The sequence below is a fragment of the Strongylocentrotus purpuratus genome, unplaced genomic scaffold (genome assembly GCF_000002235.5).
Source record: "Strongylocentrotus purpuratus isolate Spur 01 unplaced genomic scaffold, Spur_5.0 spur5_scaffold_17, whole genome shotgun sequence".
Taxonomy (NCBI): Eukaryota; Metazoa; Echinodermata; class Echinoidea; order Camarodonta; family Strongylocentrotidae; genus Strongylocentrotus; species Strongylocentrotus purpuratus.
The window spans coordinates 16,919,762-16,945,797 of record NW_022145602.1 but is presented as its reverse complement, the minus strand read 5'-3'; the positions used below and the strand labels follow the sequence as shown (position 1 = coordinate 16,945,797).

Genomic DNA, 26,036 nt, shown 5'->3' with positions numbered 1-26,036 from the left:
TTTCTTTTACAATGCAATCGCATGACCAGAACGGGTCTTTACCTTTAAGTAAAAGGGCAAAATATTTTTGCTATATCTATCTGTCAAAGTATATCACTGAGGTCCTAATAGTAGATCTGTAATCATCATCTTTTTGTTCTTCTTGTTATCGTAGCTTTAGGTGATGAGGGCGAGGTATCCACATCCCAGGGTGTTGAGAGGCAGAATCCAGGTGTTACCCCAGGAACCTCAGGCAAGGATGTTGATAGCAGTGGCACCGAAGAGAACTCTAGCAGAGAAGGCTCGAGCGGGCAGAGTGGGATGACTTCAGAACCGAAAGATCCTCCAATGAAACTCTATACGATGGAGTTATGTAAAGTATGCAAGAAGACGTTGTACATTGCCGATGAAGGGGATGAGGAAGGCAACCTGAGGACCCCGTTGTGCGATTCTTGCAGGATACAGGACAGTACAGGAGACGGTGATGAAGCGTTTAATTGCGACGTTTGCTCGCAACGTTTTGCCCACTTTCGGGAACTTGCAACACACATGCGGTCACACAGGACTGGTAAGTCGCACCAGTGTGATGAATGCTTGAAATGTTTCTCTGATCGCTCTGGTTTGCTTCGTCACCAGAAGATTCATTCAGGGCTGAAACCCCACCAATGCGAAATTTGCTCCAGGTGTTTCACCCTGGGTAATGCCCTCAAGGTTCACATGCGAACCCACAACAAGGACAAACCATTCAACTGTGAACACTGCGATAAAACCTTCGGACAGAGTGGACATTTGCTGTCGCACATGAAGGTCCATAGTTCTGTTACGCCTTTTGGCTGCAAGCATTGCTCTGCGTCATTCCCTAAGCTGCACCTCCTCAAAGCGCATCTCCGCAACCATGGCGACGAGAGGCCGTTCAAGTGCGATATCTGCACCAAGGCCTTCACAAGGAAATCCCACCTCAAGACGCATCTGAAGACGCACGGCACAGAGCGACCACACGAATGCGAGATCTGCTCGAAGACCTTTGCCGATCAGCGCTACCTCAATAAGCACCTGAAAGTCCACAGTGGGATCAAGCCGTATCAGTGCGAGTACTGCGACCACAGGTTCTCACAGCAGTGCTATCTGCAAACGCACCTCATGATCCACACAGGCACCAAGCCTTACGTCTGCCATCTCTGTCCCAAGAGCTTCCGGCTCCAGGAGCACCTCAAGACCCACCTCCGTGTCCACAGCGGGAGCAAGCCGTTCGAGTGCGGGGTATGCTCCAAGCGCTTCACCCGCAAGGACTCCCTTGGGATACACATGCGGATCCACACGGGGGACTACCGCTACAAATGCGAGGTCTGTTCCAAGGGATTCACCGATCCGAGCAGCTTCAGGGCTCACGTCCGGTCTCACTCCGGCATACGCCCCTACTCTTGTGAGATTTGCGGTAAGAGCTACACCCAGAACAGCTCCTTGAAGGTCCATATGCTGAGTCATACGCAGCTGCATGAGTTCATGAAAATGTCTACCGGAGCGACTTCTGCAAGGCAGCTTCCTGCCACCTTCCCCAATAGTTCAGAAGATACCCTGACAAACAGTGCAGAGGATGTTAATTGTGTTCCATTAGATTTGAGTATAAAGCGGACAAACCCACAAGAGACATTAGAGAATGAGCAAGCGGTGGGGGAAGAGCCATTAGTTGAAGAGCCAAGTATGGGGGAAGAGCCAAGGGAGGAAGAGCCATTAGTTGAAGAGCTGAGTATGGGGGAAGAGCCAAGGGGGGAAGAGTCAATGCAGGGAGGTCTATTGATGAGGGAAGAGCCATCAGAAGGAGAGCTAGAAGGGGAGGAAGAGCGATTTGGGGAACAGCCAGGGGAGTATGATTCATTAGATGAAGAGTTGTGGGTGGCGGGGAAGCCAATAAAGGAAGAGCCTTTAGAGGAGGAGCAAGAGAGGGAGGAAAATATAGGGCTGTGGGAAGAGGCATTAGTGGAAGGGCCAGAAGGGGAGGAAGAGCCATTAGTTGAAGAGCCATTAGTTGAAGAGCCATTAGAGGAAGAGCCATTAGAAGAAGAGCCAGAGGGGGAGGAAGAGCCATTAGTTGAAGAGCCAGAGGAGGAGGAATCGCCGGAGGACTCGGCAGCATGGATTCCTGTTTAGAACCAGCCTTAAACAGAAACTTAAGAGGGTGGTTGAAAATATACATGGAAAGAGCAACATTCAAGCTAGGTAATAACTTCCTTACAATTGTACAACTCACATATAAGGATATAAGGAGGATATTTAATCTGTCATTATCAAGCAAAAGTTTTACCTCGTAACATGAAACTTGCAAAGGATTTCCTGATATACAAATATGAAGATACATCATTATTAAAGGACTACCGACCAATTTGTTTACTCTTAAGTATATAAAAAGCTCTAGAACGCATTGTATATAATGGACTCTATAAATACTTTGGATAATATATACATTGTACTGGCTTTATATCAATATGATTTCAGCAAAAATCACTCCATGGAGAAGGCCCTTATTAAATTAAGATAATATTGTAACCTTTGTATCGAATGAGGACCAAGTTCTTGTTATGGACCTCAGTAAGGCCTTGGATATGCTCGATCATAAAATTCTTTGGGATGAAATAAAAATGAATGGCATCAGAGGAGTTGCTCTCAACCGGTTTCAAACTTATCTAACTTATCAACAACACTTTACTACTTTTCACAATATAAATTCTGATGTATTACCAATACAATGTGGTGTCCCTCAAGGGAGCATCCTAGGCCCCCTTTTATATTTGCTATACATCAATGAAATTTGTGAAGCCTCCTCTTTACTTAAAGAGGAAGTCCAGCATGATATTAAGTCAGGTTTTTTATAAATCTTTTATTTGCTGAAATCAGACAAGTATTATCATTCAAACTGCTTGCCCGAAACATAGTTTAACTTTCCCTTGCCACTTGAGAAGTTGTTTTGTCGAAATCTGAAAGATCACATGGAAGAATGCTCTTCACAGTATTTGTTGTTTTATTGAATTGAAAGATAATATTTTTAGTAATGATTTAGCAGAAAAATTATTGAAATTTGTGATATTACAAGTCAAAGTAGAGACATGCTTAATCATGCTTTGTAACTTATTGTGTCAGGTTTACATTCAAATTAAGTGGATTATCACAACTCTAATAGTAGGCCTAATCCGCAATGTCCTTGATAATGACAGTAATGTTGATTTGTAGTGTGAATTTGCCATTGACTATATATGTTGAGTAAACAGTTACTATCAATTGATTCATCTCAAACTCTTCTGAAGATATAATTTCTAAGAAATTATAAGTAATTCACTATACATCTCAATTTATTCAATTGCAATTACAATACTATCTTTCCTTAATTTTGATAGTTATCATAGGTTTAGAAACAAATTGTTATCAAGTAGTAACACTGAGGTGAATATGGACAAAATTTGAAGTTTCAGAATGATACAGGCTCTTTTTTTCAACTTTCATTCATGATAAACTGAAAGATGCAAAGGAAAAATCATGTAAATAAATCAAAACTTTTTTCCCAATTTGCTTTGTTTAATGTTACTACCTATGACAAATTTGGTAATTTGGTAATTGGTACATGTATATGGGTCTTGATATAAGTGGCATTGAGAAGCTCAAATTGGTTCTGTTTATGATCATGCAATTTCAAATATGTTACAGCTCATATGTTTTATATATTTGTATGGTATTTGTATTTCTTACTATTTTAACTATTTATTGATAGGTTTATATACAAACTCTTGATCACCGTTGTATTATATACATCGTGTATTGAACATTTTTTGCTTGCCATGCTCGTTTATGAGATGCAATCTTTACATGATTATTTAGGAATCTAAGATATTTTCTTATATTTCCAGTTTTAAGCTATAATCTTTATATTATTTCGTATTCGTATTTTTTTTCCTCTTTTACATATTCTTCTTTAACAACATTCTCTGTCTCTTTTTGTTTTGCATTTCCTCTGCTTTTTTTCCCTCCTTTTAACACAAACCTTGTCTATCCATTTATCTTTATTTCAGATATTGATTAGGAAATCAAGAATTTAACTTTTGTTGGTAGGAATCATGTCTCGTAAAGTATCATTTAAGTGGCCCAAATACATGTGGAGCTTAATACTTTATTGTGGGGCACGTTGTAACTATAAGTAAAAGGTGCTATAGGAAATACATTTTAAACGTATTTTTAAAAAATAATCATGTAGATTAAACAATAGTGAAGTAAAACGGATAATGTAGTTAAACCACATAAAAATGAGTAGATGCGATGGTTTAGTGGTAGAGCAGTGGTCTTATAATCGGGAGGTCCAGGGTTCAAAATGAAGTTGATGTGCTAGTGCTCTTTGGTAAGGCTTTAATCTTCATTACCAAGTCACTCAGAGAGGACTTAAAAGTGTTGGTCCCCTGGTTGCTTATTTACAAGATCACAAGACTTTTTTTTTAAATCCACGTGTCGCAATTTTAAAAGCAGTGTGTGTCACCTATTGAAGCATTTGGTCATTACAATGATACTATTTAGACTGCACATGGTTTCCATAGGCTACACAATAAGGTAATTAAATTCATTTTTGTCGATTTGTTGAAAGTCTGCGGTGGAATTTAATGTATTTTATTGCACCAATTACCAAGGTAATTAACTTCCATTTAGTTTATTTCTTAAAAGTCTGCGGTGGTGTTGAATGTATTATATTGCACCCATTACCAAAGTGTGCTGAATCCAACTTTTGAATGTTTGTATTGGCATTACAATTTTGTTTTAAAGTTGAACTTGTGGTAAATAAGAAAATGTATACAATTCAGACCAGTAAAACATTATTTTTTCTGTACTATGAAAAATTAGTAAAATAAAAGTAAAATTATGAACAGTAAAAACTCAATGAAAAGTATCAATCGAGATGTCTCGACTGATCCATTTATTTACTGTTATTTGCATATTACTGACGTTGCCAACTTGCGCTTGATCAAATACAACTGTAAAATTCACAACTTTGATAGCGAACTTCCCATTTGACAAAATCTAACACATTAGAGTTCATTTTCTCTTCCTCATTTCAATAATGTATGTACTATTTTTGTCATCATACATTAGGATGAAAGTTAGACAAAGTTAGTGATTTCTGTTAGATTAAAATGCACAACATATATGTATCTGTTGGAGATTGTGGTATGCAATAATCTTATGTCATGTAACATTAAAGATGAAATAGGATTTCACTTTACAAATTGATTATTTCTCTTGTTCTTTATTTCGTGTGATTTGTCTATGTTTTTGTCCATGTATGTACATTATCTCCACAATATATCTTACTAGGTTCTTTGTTTATTATTATCTATCTCTTTATTCCTTTATGTACTTCTATTTCTAATATGCATTTTTCGTAATGTAATCAAATGTAATGCATAGATCTGTTTAAAGTGCCATGTTACCCTATTATTTCTTTAACCCATCATGAATAATTGAATTTCAATAGTCAGAATGCGAATTGCATATATTAGCTGTTGCTAGGTAGGACAAACATCTTGGCTTGCTCTACCTAACAACACATAATATATAGTTTGCATTCTGACTATTGAAATATCATTATTCATAACGGGTGAATGAAATAATTTGTAACATGGCACTTAGCGTAACAAAGATCTGCGCATCAAATTTGATAACATCACAATAAATGCATATTGTATGAAATTGCTATCAAACAGAGCTTCATGTCAGAGTCAAGGGTATTACGTCTTACTTGTTCCAGCTCTCATCACACGATGTATATAACAAGAGGGCGAATTTTATGTTAACGTTACAGTTACAGAGGTGAAAACGAGAGAGAGAGAGAGAGAGAGAGAGAGGGGGAGGGAGAAGGAGAGTGGGGAGGGAGAAGGAGAGTGGTACGAGAGAGAGGGAGAGCCAGAAGGGCATTACCCCCATACTTTTGATAAGTTCAAAATACAGTTTGAGTATGTATTTCTAGCTCTCTTAACAGGAGGGCAAACCTTATGTTCAAGTAACGGTTGCAAAGGTGAAAGTGAGAGAGAGTGCGGTGACAAGAGAAGAGGGAACGTGAGGGAGGGAGGGACAGAAGAAGAATGAAGGTAGAGAGAAGGGTAATGCCTCTACCATAGTACAAACCAATATAATACAGGGAGAGAAGAGGGTAGAAGAATAAACATCAATAGGAAGAGCAAAAAAGCTTGGCATATTTAGCAAGTTAGGAAATAAGTCGACGGTAATTTGCTCTTTAGCTATAGTGGGGGTTAATGCATCAATTTCAAATGCTTTACACTTAATACAAAGATTTGTTTACATGAAAAAGGGGGGATATGCGGGTTTTTTTTTTTATTTATATAAATGTAAATCGTATACTGCGTTGATTAGTACAATCGCAGAAGTAGTCTAGCGCCATCTCTTGGCAGAAACTTAAACGACACAACAAAAGTAGAATAACTTCTTCTATTCTCATTTTATTACACTGTGCATAGATATTCATAAAAACCACAAGAAACAAACTTAGATATTATTAAACAACTTAATCATTCCTTCATAAGTTGGTATGCTAAATTTACATCTAAAATTATGTTGCAGGTGCATGTGGCAGATAAAGTAGAAATATCATTGTTATTTTGGTGTAAGTCCTTGCCTATGTGATGGACTGATTTACAGAGTGTTTTTTTTTTAAAGCTTTCTTGCCTTTATTCAGATTTGCATGATTATACAAAATGATCAATAGGAACATAATTGTTCTCAAAGTATAAGCAAAGTACATTGTCTCATACATAATAAACACAGACATATTTTTAAAATATTTTCCATAAGTATCCAAACTAATATAGTACACATTCAATCAAGTGTACAAATTGGGAGGGAAAAATAAATAAAAGGAAAAGGTGACGGTAATACTTCATTTTAATATTTTCGTATACAACATTATCAAAGGGGAACACTTTTTACAGCATAAGCATATATTCTGTGCAAATTAATTAGTTCAATAGAAATTAAGCAATCTGAATAAAGATTTTCTTATATAAACAAAAAAGTATAAGCGGAAGGTGCTGCTCCATAACCCATAATAAACCAATCGTTATATTTACAAAGAATGACACGGTGCATTTTTGTTAACTAGTAGATTTTTTTCATTGTATGAGGTCTTTTATCAGTGCAGGTCTGTAACTATACTTTTGTAATCAATTAAAACAAAACATTTAAAAGACTAGCAAACAACGATAAAAGATAAGTGTCAGAATCGATGTGAGCAGGAATTTTTATTTCAAAAAATATATATATAATCAGCCCCACTACCTCAAAAATACTATGTCCCTTTTGCACTGGCCAACATCAAATTCTGTAGAACTTTGAAGGAATTATGAATATATCTGTGAAATTTAAACATGAGCAGTGCCATTGTATTCAAATTATGCAAGGAAACCCGTTTACCTTCTAGACTGCACTGTCAGACACTATTGAGTGACTGACTGACATCTTTTTTCCTTTGGTAATAACATACCTAAAATGAGCTATAACAGCTACATGAGCATTTGTCTACATCAATAACCCACCACTTGTAATAGCCAAAGTTAAACTGATTGAATCTTTGTGCAGCACAAAACGTACGACCATTCGGAAAAACGTTCTAAAAATCACACTGATTGCAATCAGTTAAGTCGATTCGACATCTAATGGTCGTTTTTTCCCACTAAAAGCCATTTTCAAACCTTTTCGTTTTGAGGGAAGTTTTAAATCAGTATTGTCTTTCAAATGCCGTTGGATTTCCATTTTTTTGCAAATGGGACATAGTACATTTAACGAGTAAGACTTTCCAATCTTTGTATAATGTATTGGCAATTTGTCCTTTATTTTTGCTTTTTCATATAGTTCCGGCTTTACATATTCCTTTGCTAGTTGGAAACTTTCCATTTTTACAATTACTGGAAATCATGTATTTGATCAAAATCAAGACATGATTTAACAATTATCATCTTTCATATTTTCTCTGAAACTAAGTAACACATCAATCCGTTGCATGTTAAGAAACTGAAACATTTTTTTTTATTTGTTTTTCATCTCAATCCATATACTTGACACTTAAGCACATTTAAAGAAGATATGATAATATGTTTCTACATCTTTTCTGCAAAAGGAACATAAATGTGACTGTATTCATCCAAAATGATTCAGTTTATCATTACAAAATACGATGTTATGTAAAATTTTGAAAAAAATACTGAATTCCCTTAACTTCCAATCTAGAGTGGAAATCCTCGGGATTGAGAAACATGTTGTAATTGCCGACTTATTTAGATTTAAAGCTTTTACCCCTGGATGTTTAAAAGCAAAGGATTGTAGCAACACAAATGTTATAGTGTTGATCAACGTATAAGTGGAGTAGCGCCATCTGTAGACAGAAAGCAGTAATAACAATATTTCAATGTGTGGTTTGTTTCCCCTTTTCTAGTGAGTGACCTTTTTGGTCTTCTTCTTCCATTCTTCCTTTCCCCCTTTTTCTTATCACATCGGCGAAATAAGGGTCTGAAATAATGTAATCTTTATAATTTATAACGACACATCTTCAGTTTATGAATACCGTGATCCGTGCGATGACTGAATTGATAGTGATGATGACTGCTTTACTCTAATTGGCTAAAAGTTTCAGGTGTCGGTTCGTCTCCTCCACTTCGCTGGTTTATTATGATTTTGTTTTCGGGGATGTCGGTAGAAATCTAAACTCTGTACGAAAGACCACCGCTGACGGCTGAAACACTGAAGTGTCTGAATCACCTGAAGAAAAAATAATATTGTGCATTGGCAGAATGTATATACATTTTTTTTACCTGACATTATTATGTAAACGATTAAAGGGGTAGCCCGCCCTGATATTCCGTTGGTTTATTAGAAGAAAAACTTCTTTTTGTTTAAAGTATAGAGCAAATGGGAGGAGAGCTCGCAAGATACGTCACAGAGAAGCCAATTTGTGTTGGATTGATCAAAACTTCAAAAATTCATAACTTTCTTGTTTTTAATCGGATTTTACCCATACTTTCTATTAAAACCAACTACATATTCCCTTTAGAACATTTTTCAACCATACATGCATCCTAAATATAATTATACCTGTATGAGACAAAATAGTCTTCCGTCATCAATAACTAAGAAAATATAAGTTCATCAATGAATTCCTGTACAGAGCAAACTGGAGATGACCTCGCAAGATACGTCACAGTGTTGCCAATTTGTGTTTCACTGATCGCAACTTTACATCAAGAGCAAAACATGTTTTGGTGATTGATCCTCTTTAAGCGACACCCATGTGCTGGAACATTGACTCCAAATGGCATACAATTCAACCTGTTAGGGTATATGCTTGTTTAGAGGATAGATTGTAGAGAATGTAGAGGTGTTGTGGTCGAGTGGATACGTCGCCGGACTGTCGATCACAAGGTCCGCGGTTCGAGTCCCGCCGCCGCGCTAATGTTCTTTGGCAAGACATTGATCTACATTTGCCACACTCCACCCAGGTGAAGTAAATGGGTACCTGGTAGGAAATGATTCCTTGAAATGCTAGAGCGCCGTATGGCAGCCGCGCTAAAGCCAGGGTAATAATCGGGAGCGCCAGGAGGGTCAAATCTGACTGACATGAGCGCTATACAAGAACCCACTATTATTATTATTATTATTATTATTATGTTTAACAACAATAATAACATGTTTGTTTACCCAGGGTAGCCTTATCAGCATTATTACTGTTCTGCCTGAGGGCCCTGCAATCTATCACTACTCCGACTTTTAATTAGCCGATCTACAATGAAAATGCGCTCAAGCATTCAAGGATTTCTTCCTACCAGGTACCTATTTACTACGCCTGGGTGGAAAGTGGCAAACGTAGATTAATGTCTTGCCAAAGGATATTAGCGCCGCAGCGGGACTCGAACCGCGAACCTTGTGATTCACAGTCCAGCGACGTATCCATTAAACCACGACTTCTCTACTATGAAGTTGAAATCTCAATCAGTCGATTATAACATATTTCGTTTTCCAAACAAAAGATGGAAGCAACATTACACTTCATAATGACCATGTCATCATCATTCAAAACACATTTCGTCCCCCATTGGAATAAATTTAGGGAAATTAACACCCATTGACATACCTGCATGCCTCCCCATCATTAAAACGCAATCCATTTCACACGTAGTCAAACGACAAGTATAATCAATAATATTATATAGTGTCGGATTTAGGGGGCACCGGGGGTCACGTGCCTCCCCCCCCCCCCCCCAAAAAAAAAAAATCTCTGAATTAAGACGTGAGAACATAATTTGAGGGTCATTACTTTTTCGGTACTTAGATTACTTAATAAAAACATGATTGATAAGGTATGCCTTCAGTTCTTTCTCGTTTTAAAGGGCCACGAATCAGTTGTGCCCCCCCCCCCCCTCCCCTCCCTCTCTCTTCATAACTCCGCCTCTGTTTTGATTACAGTTGTCGTTATCATTCATTTTGCGGGACCGGGCATTTATTTCTAATTCGACCTTGTCTATTAAAAACCACAATGAGAAAGGAGGAAAAAGATCTTTATTTTCAAGCACCTTGCGCTTTGTGGAGAGATACGGCCTTTGCCCTCTGTTTTTTCCGATTTTATCGTCCATAGCATTTTTTACCATGGGAAAATATTTGTGAACAATGACATTAATACCATTTACACACACAGAAATGATGAGAAAGGATTCGAGTCCGGTCTGAAATAGATTTAGGAATTTCACGGCTGGTTAGTGATACTAAGTAAATATTTCGTACAAGTTCATTCCTCAATGGTTCAAAGCAAACACAAAATATGGAGAGAAAAATGAAAAAAGAAAGCAAAACAAATATATAAATATACATGTATACAAAATTATATCAACAACAAAGTATAAAATAACGTGAGAACAGGAAAAAGTAAGTTACAAAAAATAAGATAAACTAGTAGGAGAAATAGAGTATGGAAAACAGAAAAACTAAGAAAATAAAAAGGTAAGGCCAAGGTATGGCCAATACGTTTCTAATATTTTATTATTCTGAAATTGAAGTATAAAATTTAAAAAACTTAAGCTATTATTCGGATTTATATTTTGTCTGATTCTCACACTATAGTAGGGGTTATCAGTTTGATACATTCATTAGATATATTTAAAAAGTATTAGATGTGGTCGGTATGGGACAAAATAGCTTGAATTTGCCCAATAAAAGCGCCTCCCCAATTTTCTTTCTTAGAAATTGATGCAAGGTGTATGGAAATGATATATGTTCTGTCTGCTCCGTTCAGAATAAAGTCAGTAGCGGTTCTAAAGGGGTAGTCCCCCCCCTTCCTCCCCCCCCCCCCCCCCCCCCCCCCCCCCCCCTCCCCCCCCCCCCCCCCCCACTCCCGCCCCGCCCCTCTCGTGAAGCACATGTAGAACATTAATGCAAGAATCTCAAGGTAAATGGGTTGGAGCACTGGAATGTCCGCCCCCCCCCCTTCCGTTCAATGATGAAACCATGGACTTAACTTGCTTGGTCCTAAATCCAAGGATATAAGACCATGGGACAGAGGACTAGACAGATGAAAGACCAAGGGGGAATAGGACCTATGGGGTGTAGGATCAAAGATATAGGACCAAATGGATGAGCGACTGATGCTTTGTAGCAGTGTTAAAAAGAAATGTTAATGGAAATTGGAAAGTAGAATCAATTAATGCTATTTCAAGCCCCACTGCAATACTTATAGCTACTTGCGCCCTCTTTATAGCAAACAGTGCCTAATCGGTGACCATTGGTCCTACATTCACCTAAAATGTAATTTTTCCCGAATTTTTATCATTAATAACAGTCTGTTTTCACTCAGATTTTCAGAATATCTTTAATTGTACATCTAGCATTGAAGTCACTACCTAAGCACCATTTTCTCTCATCTGAACAATGTTACCAAGTCCCTTTAAGGCAATTTTCTGCAAGTTAGAGTGCCCTTGGTAAACAAGATTTTGTTCTAAAATAGTTTCGATTTTGATCCTATGCAAAATACGGCTAGCTTGAAAACAACCTGTAACAAAAATATATATTAAAGAAGACGAAACTATAATCATAAATTCCTCAAGCTCAATAACAAAAGATACTGGTGTGAAATCCACATGTGTTAAGGATGTAAAAAACAACAAAGAATAGAACTATCCTAAAAATAAGAACGAGAAATATTTGAATCGTCTATTGATTTTGGAATTTGGTTTTCACCTTTCCCCGATATTTGTGTTTTCCTTCGGTTTCATTTTTAATTTTCCTCTTAAAATATGTAAATCATGACCTATACTTTTCCAAGTAAACTACGTGCAGTAAACCATCTAACCAGCAAACCTAAAAGTGTATTGATTGATCGTTTGCTTGCGGTCCCCTGCCCTTTTTCCATAGATAGTTCGGATAATACTTTACATTTAGAACAATAATGTTTCATTATTATATGTGTATATGTAAATAACATTTTGACATGAAGTATTATTGTTTGTATATGTTAAATTATACCTTACGTTTAAATGTTTGTTGTTATTCAGTTACTGTATTTGGAATAATGCAGATATAAAATAAATCGATAAAATGATTTGTTGGTTGGTTGGTTGATTGATTGATTGATTGATTAATTTTGGTTTAAGTGGGTTGGTTGGCTGTTTGGTTGATGGGGTGGTTGGTTGGTTGATTGGTGAAACTTTCACCGTATCGCTTGTTCATTTTTTCTCTATTGGTTCAATTCAACTTGCGATGGGCCGGACTTGCCCTTTAATTCCTTTTGTTTATATTTAGGTTTTATTTTCACTTTAAATGCATATGAAAAGAATTTACAAAGTAAGGCATATACAAGGTATCAAAACAAAACAAGTACATAACATTCGATAGATACAACAGTACAAAAAAAAATTAATGGCAAGCCATTAAATACAAATGATGATAACAATAATCTGCAGTAATGAGGTGGAAACCATGGAAGCATTTTATGCTTGTAATTAAGGTTCTTGGACCCAATGGAAGAACAGTCTTGTATGCTTGACTGAACTGGGTGTCCTTCTTCTTTTCTTTCTTTTTTACATTGTATACTATGTTTGTTTTAATTGTCTATTTATGTTATGCTGTAAATGTTTTGTATATATATATATATATATGTAGATTTCATTGTGTTTCATTGTTTTGATTGTGAGTTCGGAGAATAAATAAATCAAATCAAATCAAATCAAATACTTAGTTGCTTGGTTTGTTGGTTGCTTGCTTGATAGGTTAGGTGATCGATAGGTTGAATTGTGGCTTAGCAGATTCTTATTTGATTGATTCGACTGGTTGCACAAAGTCGTCTTGATCTATTATTTAAAGGGAGGACTGGCTGACCTTGAACTATTGAGTATCTAATTTAATGTGCTGAATGTGCATTCTAAAGATTATGACACATCTTTTGTTCCGCGGAGTTGAATGTTAATACAATATTTAAAAAGTCATAGAAAAATTCCAGACACATCATCACAAGAATCATTCTAGTGTGAAATTAAAAAATTAAACATGAAACGGCTCATCCGAAAGCGAAAGGTATTTCGTAGGAATGCGAAGGATAATCGAAGAAAATTTTCTTCGAATGAAATAAAAAGAAAAGGAATCGTGGGATTTTTATTGGAATGCCACTAATGATAAGCAACAAAACTGTTGTTTCTTTTTAAATCTAACGAAGATTGTTCGACAAAATGTACCATGTACTGACAGCACACCTGTTGACTAATATTTCATGTTTATTTTAAAAAAAAAACTTTCCCTTGACAACTATAATAAGAAAATTTGCTAGGGGCTTGCCCGACATAGCAAAAACTAATACATACAAAGGGCATTTCCATCCATAAAAATGCTTTGCGTATGGAATTTCATTGACATACAAAACGAATCTTATGGCTTTATGCAAGATGGTTTTGTAACATGGTTGCTGATATTGGTAGCATTATGATTCAAGATGGAATCCAAGATTTTCGCCTTCACGACATTCGAGATGGCTTCCTTTTTTCCTTATCAGATGACTGGAAGAAGTAGTTTTAAGTCGTATTAGCTGCTGTTTGAGTCACTGTTCAATTTACCTGTCATGGAAACCATTGTCTGTTAAAAAACATCACCCTAATAATAATTGGCTGAATCGGAAATGTAACTGTGTTGTATAGTGCCGGACAGCTTACCCATTGAAATGAAATGAAATGACTACAATTGTTTTTCTTTTTTCTTCAAAATGTGTAACTCGGGAGAGTCTCTTCCCTTTAGAGGACCTACAGTAATAAAAATGTACTATTCATAATATATTTTGAGTAGTCCCCAAGGGACTGAGGCACTTAGGAGAAAGACAGAAATTAATTATATTTTTGTACACGACGAACGGGAAAGTTGTCCGCGACTACCAGTCTTCACAATCAACTGAATTGCCAATTTTAGATTTGTACAAACATTCACAACTCTCTTATTATTGGTGTGAATTACAGCGAAACCTGCTTTGGAGACCACCTGTATAGAAAGACCACATTTTCCGTTCCTTTGAATAGTGTTTCTCATTGAAAATATGTGTCCTAAAAAACGTGTCTTTTACATAAAGACCAACTGCCTATAAAGACTACTTTATTGTTTCAATTGAGTGGTCTTTTACAGATTTCACTGCATTTTAAACTTTCACCATTCTGTTTCTCTTCTTTTTGTTCTGCTTTTAATGAACTTAAGACAAGGGTTGGATTACTCTTTAACACTTTTTGATGGTATAAACCCTGCCGCGAAAGATGAACGATACACGTACCAGTCGGAAACCCGAGTTGCCCATACGGGCTATACGCCCACCTCTGCACTTAAACGTATTTGCCAGCCTGCACAAAGCAGACCGTGTCACGCACATCGGAAGCCGATTCCGTTTTAATGCATGTTCCGCTCGTGACTTCATCTCCCTGACGGAAGGCTGCGTCAGCGACTAGCACAGTATTTGATGCGTCATGTGAGTTATATAAATGGTGAGTGTAAAAGAAATGAACAATGCAGACATTGCCTTAAATTACCATGAGTTTTGACGTATGGTATCATGAGCTTGATAAGCGAAAATTTTAATGCAATCGTAATGACGCATGGCTGCGTCAGTGACTGGCGTTGTCGTTGACGCGCCGCGATTATGAGAGTTATATCGTACAAAAAGTGAGTGCGAATTATGAACAGTGCAAACGTTGCTTTGAATTCCTGGCATATTAACTTATTATCTTCACTAATTAAATAGCAAATTGATTAGCGCAATCGAAATAACGCCTCGTGTGCAACGGACAAAGAGGTATTCGTCCACTAATACGATGTTTCATTACGATGTTTCATTACGATGTGTCACGATCTCTGCATAGGCTGACCCGTCTACTACGCGTCATGAGTTACCAATGGAACTAAGTAATGTACATTGGATACTATGCGTCATTTCGATTGCGTCATTACTTGCGCTAATCATTTAAGTGAACGCAATTAGTTATTCTACACGTTTGATTGTACTATTCATTTCGCAAAACACTGTCGCGTTTACGTATTATCTTATTCTTGTTTTCTTTCGTTTTTAATTGAAATCTACCATTTTATAATGTTTAAGCCCCACTGCACTATACTTATAGCTAAGTGCGCCCTCTATTTAGCAAATAACGCCTAATCGGTGACCATTGGTCCCCCATGATCTTTTTCTTATGTTAATTGAGAGCTGATTGATGAGATAACCACCTGTCAGTGACATTGCATGGTGGTCTAATCCCTCCTGTAAACTAGTATGCCTACAGATGGGCTTTAAACAATAATAAGGAATGCGCTATTAATATTACCTGCTTTTAAGTGAACTAACATGTAGGTAACACTGGAAATTGTACAATGCACCGATATGAATCGGTACCTTGAAAGCTATGATCCCAATTCCAAATATAAACAAATATCTCATCTCAAATTCTCAATCATTGTTATTTCTTTAAACAAATAGAAAAGAAAGAAAGAACGAACAAAAAACGTATGACGTGATACATAAACTGAAAATGAAACCAAACTACGTGTGGAGAGATAAAAAATCTATACCAGCTTTCCTTAACTGTTCGTAAGCTCCCACCTACAACGAAAAGCTTTTGTTATTGATCTATATCTTTTTTTCTTTATCTGACTTGGAAATGTTGCCTAACCGTGCGAATTCGCTACCTAAAAAATGTGGTGACACGACATTTGCTCCTGCGACAATTGCTCCGGGCTTTATTTCGTCTAAGATGTAGGGTTAGGGTTAGGGTTTCAATAGGGTTTTATGTTAGGTTTAGGGTTAGGTTTAGGGTAGGGTATAGTGTTGAATCCAGGGTTGAAGTTAGCCATTCGATTAGTGTATGAAATTTACAGCGGAGCAATTGTCGCCGGAGCAAATGTCATGGAATCAAAAAATGTAGCAAATTTTCCTGATGTTTGATTATTTCATGATGACTTTGCTTTTTGTATTATTACATAATGATAAGAAGCTAATTTCTTTTAAGTTGTTTTTACACAAAAGTAACGGTTTGTGTTGAACATTATTTTTGTATGAGGCGCGATGGCTTGGTGGTACAGCAGTGGTCTCGTAACCGGGAGGTCCCGGGTTCAAAAACAATTCGATGCGCTAGTGCCCTTTGGTAAGGCATTCTTCCTCATTGCCAAGTCCCTCGTAGAGGACTTAAAGCAGTCGGTCCCCTGGTCGCTTACTTACAAGCATACACAGGAAGTATTAGCAGTCAGGTAAAGCAAACCAACCAATCACTGTTATACACTTCTTTCTACTCAAAAGAAATGTTCAGTTTTATTCTGAGCAAGTCCATCTTTACTTTGGAATTCCCTTGACCAATGGATGAAACAAAAACAGACAATTCCAAGAAGGAATTAACGAACGAATGAAAGAATGAACTATTGAGTGATTTTATGAATGAATGGACGAATGAATGAACAAAATATGATTGAGTGACGTTATGAATGAATGAATGAATGAAAGAGCGAATGATTGAGTGACATTTAGAATGAATGAAACAAAACCAGAAACCACCATAAATTATGATGAATGAGGGAAAGAATGAACAGATATTTGATCGACTTTAGGAACGAATGAATGAATGAAACGGGAACAGAGTAATGAGTGACTTTATGAATGAATAGATGGATGAAACGAAAACATACACTATCATTTGATGAAAGAAGGAATGAATGAATGAATAAATGAGTGGATTTTGACATTAATGAAAGCATGGATGAATGGAACGGAAACAGACTTTATCATGATTATGATGAAAGAAGGAATAAATGAATGAATAAGTGAGTTACTATTGAAATTGATGAATGAAGCGAAAACAGATACTACTATTATGATGAAAGAAGGAAAGAATAAATGAATTGAAGAGTGAGTGGCTTTTGAATGAATGAATGAATGAAGGGATGGATGAAACAAAAACAGATATTACCATTTATTAAAAGAAGGAATGAATGAATGTATAAATGAGTGAGTGAAATTTGAATCAATGAATGAAACAAAAACAGACACTGCCATTATGATAAAAGAAGGAATGAATATATGAATGGATGAGTAAGTGGCTTTTGAAAGAATGAATGAGTGGATGGATGAAACAAAAACAGACACTACCATTATGGTGAAAGAATGAATGAATGAATAAAGGTAATTTTACGAGGTATTGTGTGAATTTAGTTGGGCAGCTAGGCTACCTAAGACTAAACAAATTAGAAAACCCACAAAAGCTGTTCATATTGCGACCATTACGAAGATTTTTGTATCGGTAATTAAAATGATGTATCGACAAAGTTGATGTAAGTTACTGCTATGGTTACATTAAGTGCCCCTCCTTTTACAGACCACGCCCCTTAACTACGCCACGTCGATAACGTCAAAACATTGTATCTACAACTAAAAAGAATGTGAAGAATACGTGTATATGAATGCCGCCTTATGAATGGACGTCGTTAGAATATGCAAAAGTGTGCGTGTATGTATGTGTGTGTGTGTGGGGGTGGGGGTGTTGGACTGACTCACGTGATCAAGATTCCGAAGATTTCCGAAGAGCAAAATAATACTAAAACATTAAATTGCATGGTACAGTATTCCAATTTGGCGCTGTTCTTGTTGGGGAAAGGGGGCTCGGGTGGGCGTGGGAGGGGGGGGGGGGCTCTTCTTGTGAAGGAGAGAAACGACACATGGGTAGTATAGGCTAAAACAGTCTTAATATAGGCTTTCTAAAAGTATATACAATTTGGGTTCTCTTTCCAATATTCAATTAAACCCTCTGCCTATGTCATTTGGCTTACAATTTTCTAAATCTTAATATTTAGGGGGTTTAAAAGTAACACTTAAATTCCGTTCTTGAATAGCGCAATATCACACATGATATTAATCATCCCTACATGACAAATATGATCATAAGCGCTATAAATTACTACCCGGACCTAAGCTCCGGCAGCCATTATCATTGCATACTGCCTTTCCAGGAATAATGTATCAATGTAGAGGTGCGGTGGTCTAGTGGATAAGTCATCAGACTGTATATCACAAGGTACGGGGTTCAAATCCTAGCCCGGTACTAACGTCCTTCGGCAAGACATTAATCCGTATTTGCCACTCTCAACCAAGGTATTAAATGGGTAGGATGCGACCGTTGATGTAGTTTGCTCAGCATTGTGAGCGTCTGTAAAATGGTGCCTGGCCGGAATGCTCCACAGGGAGTGGAGAATGTGCATACATTGTGAGCGGGCAAGCCAGAATACCGGGGTGATAATATATTTGTAAAGCGCTTATATAGAGACATCGTCGATGTATTAAGCGCTATATAAACGTGTAATAAATATTAATATTTTTACTACTTTTATTATAATTATTACTACTACTATTATATCATTATTATCATTATTAATCATTACTACTATAATCCTACCTGTTACTTAGTATACGTCACCTGGGTAGAGTGTGGCAAATGTAGACTAATGTCTCACTCTTATCTAAGGAAGTTAGTGCTGTGAAAGCTTTGCATTTTTTTATACATCATCCGAGCGAGCGTAGCGAACGAGCATGACAAGCGAGTCAATTTCCATTTTGGAAGGGTGAAACTTTGTACTTCGGATCATAAAATGATGTAATGGTTGGATCGAAAGATTATCCCTTGATGTTAGGAATTTAGGCAGATGTGACGGTCTGTGATTTTGATTAATTTCCATCAGTCCAGGATATCAAAAATGAAGAGAATCAAAGGAGATTTCTTCTTGGGGGTAAGGAGCCCCGAGCTATTAGAAAAAAGGGCATTCTATCTCTCTTGGGGGACCCCTCTTTCCGAGAGTTTGCCGTCATTGATCGTCAGCTACCACCAAAATTAATATCAGGTAAAAATCTGACACAAAAAAGAACCAATAATTGACATGTTACGGGGTAATAACCATTATGCAGGGGGTCACGCGCACACGGCGTATGGGGTTATGTCTCCCAGACAGCCGGACAAAAAGATTCTTTTTTTTTTCTTTTCCAGCACGGTTTTGGCTTTCATTCGCTTCTTTTGTTTAGGGGCGCATCAAAGGGCAATATTGTTCTGGAGTTATGATAGGGGTGAGGCATTCTAGTTCATCATTGTATGAGGTCGAGGTATTGCAGGTGAATCAAAAAAAAAATCATGGGCTTCGTTCTGTTGCATGGACTAGCTAGTGAAACCCGGATTGTGTTATGAAATTAATATTTTCTAGATCATTCTTGACGTACTCATCCAAATTTATCCACAGTGTTGAGAAAAGATGTCACATACTTTTTTATTAGTGGAGGGGACATAGAAATGGACTGTCACGATAGTTACATTTTAACCCGATTGTCTTGTTTTTGTTGCATTTTTTGTTTACATTGCCCTTTACACCCCCCCCCCCCCCCCCGTGTTACCTTACTAAAAAAGAAGAAATATACCCATATTAATTGTTGTGTCATTTTGTCGCCTCTTAGATTTCTAGGCCCCAAGGGAACCTGAGGAATCTGACAATCCTATTTTTTGCCTGATTTATTTATTTATTTTCTTTTAGTAAAGCAACCCCTGAAAATTGTGATAACCCCTGACAGAAATTTTGCAGAATTGATACAGAATTATGGATCCGCCTATATTTTGTTGAATGATTTTATTTCTGCATTTTTTTTCTTCAACATAATAAAAAGTAATTTACGAACTAGGTACATATATTTCATAAACTAAAGTCAAAATACCTAAAAATACCTTTCAAATACACACTCACATATTTGAAAAATCATTTTAAGCTATAGAGCTTAAACATGATGGTGGCCTTACGGGAAAGGTGTCTAAATGGGCGACCAAACTTATAATAAAATATAATCAGAAATAAATGAATTATACCAGCCACAGAAGGAAGGAAATCATTTTTGTAAAGGTTAACTAGGACCAATGAGACAGGCACAGTTTTAACAAATTTTTTAATTCATTTATTAATTTTGTTGGAGGGAGGGGGAGGCTTTGGAGCTGGGTGGATCTTTGGGTCTTCGGGTATTCATTTTCTACATGTCTTCTTTCAGTCGCCGGCAACCCATTGCAACGCGTGTATTAAGTTTAACACGCGTTTCAATGAGATGTCTGTGAACTTCTACTTATGACGGTTTCGTGAAACAATGTCCAGGGGGGTGTTTCACAAAGCATTTTTTCAATGACAAATGATAAAAATCAGTGACAAATCTGCTGATGACCAATCAGAAGCGAGGATTTCAGTAGCTTATAACAAAAACTGTCATTTGTCACTGATGCCAAGTTTTGTGAAACGCCCTCCCCCCCCCCCCCCCCCCCCTCCCCAGGAGTATTGAAATCAGTTATGTGTGTGTGCATAGGCATACGAGGAGGGGTTTAGGGGCTGCAAATCCGTTGAAAATGTAGAAAATTCCAATATCCGGGCAACCGTCACCCACCCCCGTATACGAGGATGTACCGATCTAGCTGGTCCCCCCCCCCTCATCCCTAATAAATATTCCCTAAGCATGGTGTAAGATTTTTTTATTGGAAATTAATGTTGGCCTTGACCTTTAACATCAATTCAATTCAATGAATTTATTTTCCATTTTAAACAAATGTGAGCAAAATACAGCAATACAATCATAAGATAGGGATTCCCTTCAAAGCAAATTGATTGTGGGAAGGGTCCCGGTTTGAAATGATAGTTAACAATGAAATCGTTATTTCATTAAAAAATAATACCTCACCTATATTCTCACTAAAGTGCAAAGTCCACAATGCAAAAATGATTTATGTCATTTCAAATTTTTAACCAAAGTCTTAATATTGGGTACCCTTTCCTGCCCGAATGACCCAGAAAATAGGTATGGGTATAGGCTTCAGACGCACACCCGTCCAAACCTATACTCGGGCAGCAAAATAGACTCTATGGATCTGTTACATCTTTGTAACCTTTTAAGGCCACTTTCTATCATTAATGATCAAATAATATTTAAATGTCTGTCAATGGAATCTTGACGCACAATGCATTATCAGAGAATGTCTCGATGAAGAAGCGTTATAACTGTTGCTTAGTTCTCTCGCTTTGCTTTCTCGAAAGATTAGAGACTGGATAGGACGTACATTAGCCCCTTGTCGACATTGTGCCCTCACACCACCACGTGTGTACCTCCTATCGGCAATGAAAGATACCTGCATGAAAGCAAGAGATTGAAGAAATAATGATTCTTTTCAATATCACTCTAGTAATGGTGGAAAAAGAAGCCTTATGAAGCGAAGCTAGGTAATGAGCCGGATTATTCTGCCTCGAGAGGGAGAGAGAGGGAGAGAAAGGGGAGAGAGACGGGGGAAGAGAAAGATGGGAGAGACTGATAAAGAGAGCAAGAGAGAGAGAAGAGAGAGAGAGAGAGAGAGAGAGAGAGAGAGAAAGAGGGGGAAGAGAAAGAGAGGGAGAGAGAGAGAGAGAGAGAGAGAGAGGGGGGAAGAGAAAGAGGGGAGAGACTGATAAAGAGAGCAAGAGAGAGAGAAGAGAGAGAGAGAGAGAGAGAGAGAGGGGGGTAGGGGGTGGGAGAGCGCATGCGACAGATAGAGATAGAGAGAAATAATAAGAAATAATAAAGAGAGAGAGAGAGAGGGGGAAGAGAGAGAGAGAGAGAGAGGGAGAAGAGAAGAGAGAGTGAAGAGAGAGAGAGAGAGAGAGAGAGAGAGAGAGAGAGAGAGAGAGAGAGAACTTAAGTATATACTTAGGAGGCCAAAAGAGAAAAGGAAAAAGCAGAGGGGTGCAACAAAGCCCCTAATTATGCAGGAACCTCGCTCTAGCGGTTCTTTTGATGGGTGTACACGATACCTGTAGAGTTCTTTAGGGTGCATGCCCATGTGAATGACCTGGAAGTCTAAAGCCCTACCAAACACCCAATTTCTACTGTGTTACCATGACAAAGAATGTGTTCGAATAGGCCATTTACGTAATGTAATCAAGTTTAATGCACAAATCTTTGATTCACCTCTTATAAATAATTGTATTTTAATAGTCAGAATGTAAATTGCGTATATTACGTGCCTAGCAGTAACCAATGTATGTAATTCGCATTCTGACATTCTGACAACGTGGCACTTAACAAAGATTTGTGCATTAAATTTGATTACATTACGAAAACTGTCTATTTCTTCTGTTACTACGACAGTAATGTGTTCGAATTCGATGATAGCATTTTTTTTAAATCGAGCTGATTGCAGTCGAACCTATGAATATACTCAAGGGAGACAACGAAATGGTCTTTATAAGCAGATGACCGAGCTTTATGTACAGGTTACTTTAAAACGTTTCAATTTTATCAGGGAGCATTAAATATGGCCTTAATTAACAAATTACATCATAATCACTGATGTATTCAATTAGACCCTATCATTCTTTTAATGATCGTCTATCATTGTGATTATCAGCCTTCTCCTGCTCCTAATCCTCCTTTTCATCATCACTGATATCATGATCATGATCATCACCATCATTATCACTATCATCATCACTATCATCATCATAGGCCTCCTTATAATCATCACCATCATCATCATCATCATCACCACCACCAATATCATCACCATCATTATCATAGGCCTCCTTATAATCATCACTGCTATCATCATGATCATCACCATCAACATCATCATCATCACCATCATCATCATAGGCCTCCTTATAATCACCACTGCTATCATCATGATCATCACCATCAACATCATTATCGTCATCATCACCACCAATATCATCATCACTATCATCACCATCATCACTGCTATCATCGTCATGATCATCACCATCACCATCATTATCATAATCATCATCATTATCATGATGATCATCACCATCATTATCACTATCATCATCATCATCATGATCATCACCATCAGCATCATTATCATCATCACCATCAGCATCATTATCATCATCACCATCAACAATATCATCATTGCTATCATCATTATCATCATCATGATCATCACCATCACCATCATTATCATCACCATCATTACTATCATTATCATCATCATCAACACCAGCATGTGCATCATCCCCATAATCATTATCGCTATCACCACCATCTTCCTCGCCCTCGTCATCAACACCATCAATATCATCTTCATCTCATAATCACCATTACCAATCATCACCAACAATATCCACAGCCATACCTGCTAAACTAGAATGGAATAAAATCCAAATCACACAAAACATTTCAGGTTTACTTTTTGTTTTATTTTATTTTTCTCACTCTGAAGGTCTCACAAAATAATAATACCACCTATTAATATATCAACTCTTCACACATTAGCAACTTTGAATCCAAAACACACCTAAAATCTCAAAACGTCACAGGGGCACTGACGTATACACCTTTAAAATATGTAACAATTTTCACCTCAGTGCCCCTGTGAGATTAAACCATGTTTTGGATTGCAATACTTTTTAGATGCTAAAAAGGTATAATTTTTTTTCAATATCACCCATATGTAGTAGAATGCACTTCAAATTTACGCACTTAGCATGGGTAAGAGAAATGTTAAAACACATGGGCTAAACAAAAGAAGCATTGATTTATCAATAATCAATGGAAGAAGACAGAAAAGAAGAAGAAGAAGAAGACGCAAGTATATGCACAAAGTTTGAAAGGAAAGGAGAGTAGAAGCTTGAGAAAGTTTTAAATAAGTGATTATGGAAAATTTTGTGATTACAGTTATCTTTTCTCATCTGCGTACAAAATATTCAAGGTAATAATAATGTTAAAGCTCTATCAACTGATGTTAACATTGCAGGGAATTCTGCGTACATTTTTATAATATTCTTGATAATTTACTCCATAAACAGGGAGCTCCAAATTTAGAAAAATTGTTCAACAAATTTCAACACATTGACAAAAGTTTAAACATTAGTAATTAAACATTCTCAATTAACACTAGTTCATTGTTTTTTTTTAACGATTTAATTATTACATTATACTGGACAGGTGGTCAATTTGTTTTAACAAACGACATTTAAACATGGCTTAAATTCAACAACATTATACTAATAATAACGAGATTTGCATTTATAGTGCACAATATAATAATAATATATCATGTTTAAGTACTCAACTCCCTCCTTGATATAATCTGTTTCTTCAATATTTACTGTTTCGTTCAACAACCCCTCACAAAATTTCCAAAGTTCAGAATAAGTTGGAAAGTTTAAAAAAAATAGGGGGAGGTACAATATAAGAAAAATTTGACACACATAAGACACTGAGAAACATGAAGAGGAACAATCACAAACAAACGGATTACAAAACCAAACTCACATCATTAAAGGCGTAAATTTAACACTTTTTTTAAAGGAAAAAATGATATATTTTTTAATGATAAAGGACACGGCAAACTCGTTTACTATATTTTCAAACTCTCACTCACTTACACTCTGTCTTATAAACCTTACACTCAAATGCAATCCAACTCTTTCCATGAATTCCCACCTATTCTCAAATTCAATCACTAACTACAATTTTTTTCTTTTTTCTAGGTAAAAAAATCTGTAAAAATGGAAGAACAACCTTATGTTATACAAATCAATTAAAAATTTGAATTGAGTTACATAAATGTAAAAAAAAACCTACAAGGTTTAAACACACCAAAATGGATAATATTCTTGCAAAAAACACCACATAACTTTTTTCTTCAACTAGTACTAATATTTTTTTTTCCTTTTTATATATAAATGGTCCAGTTTTAAAAAATGGAAGGAAATTTGTGATTGTACATTTTAGTTCTGAACACTGGAAGTACTGTATGATTAAGGAGTGAGTTTCCAATAATTAGTTGTTTCTGGCACATGTGTCTGTAAAAATGACAGGAGATTCAATTAATATCTCTAGTTGAACATAATTTGGACACTCGAGCAGGTTTTTGCTACAATCACCCTCAACAACATTTATCAAACTCTCAAATCGATTTATCATGAACATAGAAGTTTTGAAGCAAACTATGCGGGCAAGCTCTTAACATTAATCAACATTTTCATAACATAATTGCAAATACAAATTGTCAATTCGGAAGCGAAGAACAAGAACATTTGAGAACATTATTTGAAATACTGTAGGAAAAAAACAAACAGTCCTACAAAATACAAATTGGTACTTTCCAATCACATGGTTACATTCTATGACATCTTATGCCTGTACACGATGAAATCCAACAAAATCCTCTGATTTTTTGTTTTTTCTGTGGAATGATCGTCAGGAATGATAAAATGGAAAAGAACTACTTTAAATGGAATCCTCACATCATCACGGAATGATTGAATTAAAAAAATAAGAGTACGCTGGAAATCACAACATTTTACAATTTCATTTTATGGTTCCTTTGGTTAGAAAATAAGTCAAGGCACTTCGTGAACGTGTCAGGAATATTCTTTGTCTCTTTAGAATTATGGCACATAAACTACATATTTTAACAACTTATTCAGTAATCTTCATCCAAAAAGCACAAATAATAGTGAAA

General features: G+C 36.6%; 1 protein-coding gene across 2 annotated transcripts in view; it reads left to right on the top strand.

Annotated features, from left to right (window-relative positions):
* The window catches only part of LOC115918718 (zinc finger protein 2-like), a 29,546-nt gene extending 24,704 nt beyond the window's left edge, over positions 1-4,842 (top strand). For both annotated transcript variants that reach the window (XM_030987825.1, XM_030987826.1), the window contains one exon: positions 155-4,842. In XM_030987825.1, the coding sequence (XP_030843685.1) occupies positions 155-2,127 (1,973 nt within the window). In that variant the 3' untranslated portion in view covers positions 2,128-4,842. The remainder of the gene's footprint in view (positions 1-154) is intronic.
* Positions 4,843-26,036: the final 21,194 nt, after the last annotated feature.